Source organism: Myxocyprinus asiaticus, chromosome 22, assembly GCF_019703515.2.
Source record: "Myxocyprinus asiaticus isolate MX2 ecotype Aquarium Trade chromosome 22, UBuf_Myxa_2, whole genome shotgun sequence".
Taxonomy (NCBI): domain Eukaryota; kingdom Metazoa; phylum Chordata; class Actinopteri; order Cypriniformes; family Catostomidae; genus Myxocyprinus; species Myxocyprinus asiaticus.
In genome coordinates, this window is record NC_059365.1 from 2584142 (window position 1) to 2592154 (window position 8013).

The window sequence follows — 8013 nt, forward strand, 5'->3', positions numbered from 1 at the left end:
TGGCGTAGAAATCGCATACTTCAGCTTTAATTGTGGCTTTTATGTATATATATATATATATATATATATATATATATATATATATATATATATATATATATATACACATATACATGGACTCTCAGATTATATGGTTTATTTTTGCAGTCAAAGTAATATATATCTGTTAAAAAAACAAGAGTGAGGATCTCAGTTAGGGTGATGGTTTTAAACTACAACTTAAATGAACATTAAATTAAACTAGGGTAACACTTTACAATAAGGTTCCATAGATTAACATTAGTTAACATGAACTAACAATGAACAATATTTAGTAACACGCTATTTTTCAGTGTCCTTGTTACACGTTACATGTATCAACAATAGTAATAACAGTTAATTATGCATGATTACAAGCAACTAACCCTAAACCAAACACTTACCCTAGCCCTAAACCTACATGTTATTAATTAGTAATAATCAGTAATTACTTGTGTAATTACACTGTAACAAGGACTCTGTAAAATAAAGTGTAACCCATTAGCATTTGCTAATCTTGGTTAATATTAGTTACAACATATAGTAATCATTTTTTTAATCAAAAGTTGTATCAGTTGAATAAATGCACTATGAACTAACATGAACAAAGAACAATTGCATTTTATTAACTAACATTAACTAATAATAAATGCTTTAAAAAAATTATTTTATTGTTTGCTCATGATACCAAATGCATTAACTAATGTTAACGAATGGAACCTTATTTTAAAGTGTTTTAAAGTAAGTTATTTGTATGACTGAATAAAACATCAGTATTTAGTATACAAATATTTTGCTACAAAATGTTATGCACATGGATATCTTTGCAAGGACCCACAAGAAATAGCCATTTGAACCAGTTCATTTATGAATCATCTGAATGAACTGACTCACTAAAATGAATCGGGCTTCCCAACACAAGATGAGGACATTTTAGGAGAGCACGAGTATTGGCTTGACTGCAGAGCTGCATGCAAAATACAGTTTGACATAAAAACCAGCATTATTACATTTTGTCACGCTACACAGCTACTTATTTGGAGAAAAAAAAATAGCTTTGAAAACAGCTGAGCTACTGTGACACAGAGAAAAGTAGTTACGTTTTAGTTAGTTATTCCAAAAACTCGTGACTGGTGTCTTTGTTATCATTCTGGCAGGGAGTGGAGAGAAGGGCAGAAATTAAATAGAAGGGGATGGAGAGGGAGAAATTAGGCAGAGTGTGAGATAAAAGAGTGCACAAGAGAGGGAGATGAGAGAAAACAAAAGATTTTGGGCATGTAATTGTTGTGTTACTGAGGGATTTGGAAGGGTAGCCAGTTCCCTGAGGACTTGTAATGGATGCTGCCTAATGAATGTCCCTGTTTCTCTGTATCTCTCTCTCTCTCTCTCTCTCTCTCTCTCTCTCTCTCTGTCTATCCTCATTTCACACACACACACACACACACACACACACACAAGCCTGCATGCACACCCTTTTTTTACTAACAAATGTCTTAGTCACAATGTTCCTGAGGTTTTAATCCATCTTAATCTTCACCACAACATAAGAGATAGACAATAGGCAAGATTTAAACACGCACAGATACACTGCCAAAGATGTATGTATTTAACTGAGTGATGTTATGGGAATCCAGTGTCATTAGAAATTAGATTACTTGCTCAGAGAGAAGGAGATTTTCAGTAGTGTGGTGTACATTATACCATCACATTTAGATTTGACCAGCTACCACAGTCTTGTATCATGAGGAATTACATTTTCATTGATTTTTTTTTTTTTTAAATAAGTATTTGATATATTATGAATACATACAAACTTTCAGAACTGTAAACATCTTCCCAAATCTAGAAAGATCATTTATTGAAACTAAGCTGCAGAAATGAAAGGTTCTGAACTCTCAGACGTCAGTCAAATGAATGCAGTAACACACGATCATCCACATTTACACATCAACGAGGCATATTTGGTGTTGGCCAGCTTGGCATGGCCAGTCACAGTGAGGTCATTCAGAGACAGCAAGACTCTGCAGATCCTCCTGAACTTCATTTTTAATAATAGCCCTGATCATTTCAGTCTGATCTTAACAGTTCAAGTGTGCTCATTTCAGAACAGACTGTTTAATGCATCTGTCACAATGCAATGCAGCTTTACAAAGAGACTGTTATTGAAGGATGAGGCAGTTTTAAAGTATATAGAATGTATTCAGATGACGTCACAACACAGCACCATCGCCATATACTCTGCAGATGCAGATCTAAACAGTTCGTCTGCCGATGCAGTGGGAGAAAGAGTATTAATATAACACTTTCATAAATATAACCTATTTTTTCTATATTCAGTTAAATATTTTTCGTGGTCACAATGTTTCGAATTTCTTTTATTTCGATTTTCGATCTCAGTGGTACCCGAAAAATGCGCATTGCTGTGTTTACCTGTACATCATGGTGGCGTGGACGTATCTGATGGCATAATTGAATATGTAACGGGGTAAGGTGGGCAAGGAGGAGGCGGGAACCGGCTGAACAGTAAATGTAAGTTTTAATGTCATACATGAACTTAAATCAGTTTAAACACAAACACTTGGACACACACAGTGGCCGCATGTGTGTCTCTCTCTCGAACTGGCGCCTCTGGCTCATCTTTATCCCCCTCCATTCTGATTAGCCCGATTCAGGGCCGGGCGTGTGTCCTCATGGCCCTGCCCCATCCTCCACCTCGTCACAGATTACAACACTGAGAAAAAATTACGAGTAAGATTTACTTCATTTATATTTCACAGGTTATTGCGCACAGTTTTTCTAAGCTGCATGCATGCTATTTAATCATGAGACAATCACCTTGCATTACTGGCAGTTAGATCACAACATGGAGCTGCGCTCGCAGACCTCAACATTTGGTGCACAAAACACGAGGATGGTAACAATTACTGCGATAGATCTTTTTTTTTATAATGAACGTGTAATTTTGAGTAGAGACAACTCAATATTTACTTAATATTTTCAAGTTCCCGCTTAAACTAACATATTCAATGTAGAAAGTGCTTAATCTTTTCTGCTATACAAACTTCACCACAAAATCATTTTTTTCAGTGTATCTATTTGACTTGAGAGTTAGTGCAGCAAAGCACTTATTCCACATATGAAGAGAGCATTTACATGAAGTCTGTTAATTTGATTGTTAATACATTTTCCTGGGATAAAATGGGAAGGCTGGGTTGATTCCCCAGGTCATGTAAAATAATCCAGTACAGCACTACTGCAAAGTTTGTTCTTCTCTCAGGCTAAATATTGCTGATTCACTGTGGGCCCTCTGGGGCTCTTTAGTACCTCTTGGCTCAGAAGGGACAGCAGAAATGTATGTCCAGAGAGGAGGAAGTGTCATTAATTCATGGGTCCAGTGGGACAAAACACGTCAAGGTCCCTCCGAAACCCCTCAGTACACAAAAAAGTGTGCAAATCTAGTTTTCATATTTCTGTTTTGCTCATATAAAATTATTATTATTATTTTTTTTTTTTTTAAGATTGTAATAGCTGTTCTCTCTTTGTCTTTCTCACAGATAATGAGGGTGGAGAGGTCTCTCCCCCTGTCGGAGCCGGAGTGGACAGTAACAGTTGGCATTTCCGGTACGGGCCAGGTCCAGGCGGACCTCCTCCACATCTGAAACCCGGTGAGGTCCCTCCCGAAGCCTTCATCATCCCTGGTTCTCCAGCCATAATCTCCTTTAGACAAGGTCAAGATGGAGATGACAAGAGCGACTTTATTACCTTCGGAAAAAAGGAGGAGAAGAAGAAGAAGAAAAAGAAGAAGGAGAAAAAAGACAAACGAGAGAAAGGCAAAGATGATGATGATTAGAGAGACAGATGGAGTTACACAAATACAAGCTGATTTTATTTTAAGACAGAAGTCTCAACAGAAGTCTGTAGAACAAAACATGCATTTATTAATCCTAAAATCCTTATTTTGGGCTCAAACAATTATATTTTGTTAAGTCACTTTGTGAAAAGCCTTTAACCAGAAGCTGTAAGTGTTTTTCAATTCAAGTCCAATCCAATTTGGCTTCACACAGATAGTTGACATTCCCCTTTCCCGTTAATAAAAGAATTGATTAATCTTGCCTTAATGAGCTGATATGTGTTTGATTAATGTTGTCTAATGCCTCGGGTGACCTGACAACCCACTATTCCACATAAAAGATTTTCAGACTGATGTTGGTACTTCTGTCTTATTCGTCTCTTGGTTTTTGTTTTTCAATCTTTTGGATAGGGAGACAAAATCTGATTTGAAATGTTAATAAGCTGTGTGCCGCATCAGATGGGTTGACATATAGAAAAATTAAGAAAAACATTAAGAATGGATTAAAAATTTAGTAAAGTTTGTGGTTATCAAACAGGGCACACAGTGTTGTAAATATGCAGGCTGAGCACAGCTGTACGTAACACAGTGAAGACACTATAATTAATGCTTTTTGCTCATTCATTTCTCCTGGTCTGGGATGGAAGTAACATCCCTTGAAAAAAGGAAACATTGAAACATGTTTTCACTTCTTTAAAAAAAAGTCTCACATCCTGGACATATGAAAAAACAGTGTTTTATCAAAAAAAAAAAAAAAGAAAGACAAAAAATGTACACTTAACTGAATGATGGAATGCACTTTTGTTTTGCTGCTTTAATTTTGTTACCAGCAAATATTCTCCAGGCCTAGTATATATGTGAGCAAGTAGTCCCATATATACACCCATACACATAGTATATAGACATACACACCTAGTAAACAGGGTCAAAAATCGATGCATCCCTTGCGGCACCCAGTATATCTCCTGCTCTAAAATGTTTCTAAATCGGTAAAGCTTGAGATAAGTTCACAAAGCAATCAGGCTTTGGTTGGTTGGTTTAAGAGGTCAGTGATGGAGCTATATGCTATCCATAATGGGTTTTTGAAAGATTAACCAACTTTACGTTTCTCCATTTGGAGTGAAAATGCAGAGATCCAAACCTCATGAGATACAGTAAACGAAAAGCTGATGAGCCTGTTGTTTAAAGGGATGGCTGAGAATGTTTATGCATTGTGAACAGTATTACTGTTAATTCACCAAACCTTAAATACCTTCGAACCCATAAACTATCCTTAAATATCCTCTGTAGATATGGCATGAGGGTTATGCTGTGAGTTTGCGTGGCGCTGCTCCATGTCTGTAGTTTCCCTTATGACCTTCACCCTAATTTTGTGCCTGCTTTCTCAGCTTGTTTCTGGGCAGTGTCCAGTGTAATACTATACAGAGTCCTCTCCCTTCTGCTTGATGTCTAGAAGACCAACACAACTAACACAACATAGATAGGTTTTCAAATTTGGGGAAAGAAGAGCAGGGCGCCAGTTTTATAAGCTTTAAGTTAACTTTATTGCTTCTGTACAGAGCTTCTGTCTCTCTCTCTCTCTCTCTCTTTTGCTCTTTGCTGGGTAGGCTAGCTCTAGACATTGTGGTGTACTCATAGTATGGAGTAATGCAGACAATGCCTGTCGAATCCCCCCACAGAGGACAGAAGCTGCTCCCAAAGCACTGTTACCTGTAAATGACCCAGTGTTGACATCCAGTCAACTTCAGCACTGTCACATGTTAACGTAAATGTATATTCTGCTGGTCTCACTTTGGTTTTTTTTAACAAAATGGGGAGGGAACTGAGAAGATGGAGGCAGGGCTAGGCAAGGGGTGGAGCTTCAGGAAGAGAATAACTTTGGGGCTTGCCAAATGTTTTGATTTGAATCGTTGTTAAAGGTGAAGTGTGTAATTTCTGTACCACTAGCATCACAAAACAGAATTGTAAAACATTTCAAACAGTTTTCCCCATCTGCTATTGGTCGAACAAACAGATTGGTCCCACCCCAAACATATACCATTGGTTTTGAGACGATGTTGCTATGTTTGGCTGGTCAGGATGCTCAAACAAACAGAGTAAAGCTTTGAAAGTGCCACAGAGTAACAGTGTTAACACCAACAAATTGCTAACTTTAACATTGCAAAAATAATACACTTCCCCTTTAAATTGTTAATTAAAGCAATTGAAAGTGTTATTGATGTACATTCAGCCTTTTTAATAGACTTCACTCATTGTAAAGACAACTTTACAATGCTAACACACCACAACGAATAGACTGGTGTCTCCACCATAGACTGTTGTCTTCACCCCATGCCTTTAAACCCGCTCTAGTTGCTGATTAAAGCGGCTGTGACATGCCTTTGCTTTTTCTGTTGGTTCCCTCACTTGCCTGCCTTCCCTGTTGCCACACCTCCAAAAAACATGTCTCAAACTGATGTCAGTTTCTCAAATGTGACTGCTGCATGACCTTACCAGAAAGAAACACTTACTACATAGAGATATATATGAATATAGATATAGATAACTATGATTTTACTATTTTTCTTTATCATTTTTATTCATTCTTCACACAAGAGATTTGTGTATGTACCGTCTCTGAGCCTTTTGTATACTGACACCTCTTGCACCGACTTACAGTGGACAGTTATGACATTACTAAACTTTGGTATTTGCAAATGCTCTATAGTGTGATGCCCTGAAGCTCTTATTTTTATCCTTTTCATTTTTTGTTACGAGAACAAAGATAAAAGACCAAAAAAAAAAAAAAAAAAAAAATGTTTTGTGTTTGGCTTTGACATACTGATCAAACTAGCACTGTATATTGTAGCTAAATTATTATGTATGATGACTCTATCCCTTCTCTTTCACTTCTTTGACAAAGAAACAAAAAACAGGGAAAAGTCCCGATGTAAAATACAATATATGTAGTGTATGCTTGTATCTAGTGAGCGTTCATACTGTCATACTTTCTTAGTGTCTGGTGGTGATCAGTAGGTGGCGCTGTGCTGTCCAACCAAATGGCGATCATCTGTTGTACAACCCTTCTTTTGTACACCTTCTCATCAATATGTGGTGGTAAATTAGTGACGTCCATTACTCTCTTGTTTTCTCTTCTTGCTCATTTTATTTCATTACAATGGAAAAGTGGTAATGTGTTTTGTTTATAAATCACAAAAAATGAATAAACTTTTCTTTCTTAATAATGTGACACATAATGTTCCTGTTTCTTGTGTCTGTAATTTGACTGTTAAAATTATTTTGGGTGATATGCTTTAATGCAGAGACATTTATTTGCTTCGTTTATTCATCATCAGCCCAAATAAATGACTTTGGTGTTAATATATATATATACACATACTGGTGGCCAAAAGTTTGGAATAATGTACACATTTTGCTGTTTTGGAAGGAAATTGGTTCTTTAATTCACCAAAGTGGCATTCAACTGATCTCAAAGTATAGTCAGGACATTACTGATGTAAAAAACAGCACCATCACTATTTGAAAAAAGTCATTTTTGATCAAATCTAGACAGCAGCCATCACTCCAACACTTTATCCTTGAGTAATCATGCTAAATTGATCATTTGATACTAGAAAATCACTTGCCATTATATCAAACACAGTTGAAAGATATTTGGTTTGTTAAATGAAGCTTAACATTGTCTTTGTGTTTGTTTTTGAGTTGCCACAGTATGCAGCAGACTGGCATGTCTTAAGGTCAATATTAGGTCAAAAATGGCAAAAAGTCAGTCAATCATTGTTTTGAGGGATGAAGACTATACAAAAAAAAAAAAATAAATAAATAAATAAATAAAAATAAACTGCAGATTTCATCCAAAGGTGTACACTACAGTCTTCAAAGACAAAGGACAACTGGCTCTAACAAGGACAGAAAGAGATGTGGAAGACCAGATGTACAAATAAACAAGAGGATAAGTACATCAGAGTCTCTAGTTTGAGAAATAGACACCTCACATGTCCTCAGCTGACAGCTTCATTGAATTCTACCCGCTCAACACCAGTTTCATGTACAACAGTAAAGAGAAGACTCAGGGGTGCAGGCCTTATGGGAAGAATTGCAAAGAAAAAGCCACTTTTGAAACAGAAAAACTAAAATAAAAGGTT

General features: G+C 36.6%; 1 protein-coding gene across 1 annotated transcript in view; it reads left to right on the forward strand.

Moving 5' to 3' along the window:
- LOC127413161 (protein dachsous-like) overlaps positions 1–7104 on the forward strand; it is an 81841-nt gene extending 74737 nt beyond the window's left edge. The window contains exon 10 of the mRNA XM_051650042.1: positions 3573–7104. Within this exon, the coding sequence (XP_051506002.1) occupies positions 3573–3868 (296 nt within the window). The 3' untranslated portion in view covers positions 3869–7104. The remainder of the gene's footprint in view (positions 1–3572) is intronic.
- Positions 7105–8013: the final 909 nt, after the last annotated feature.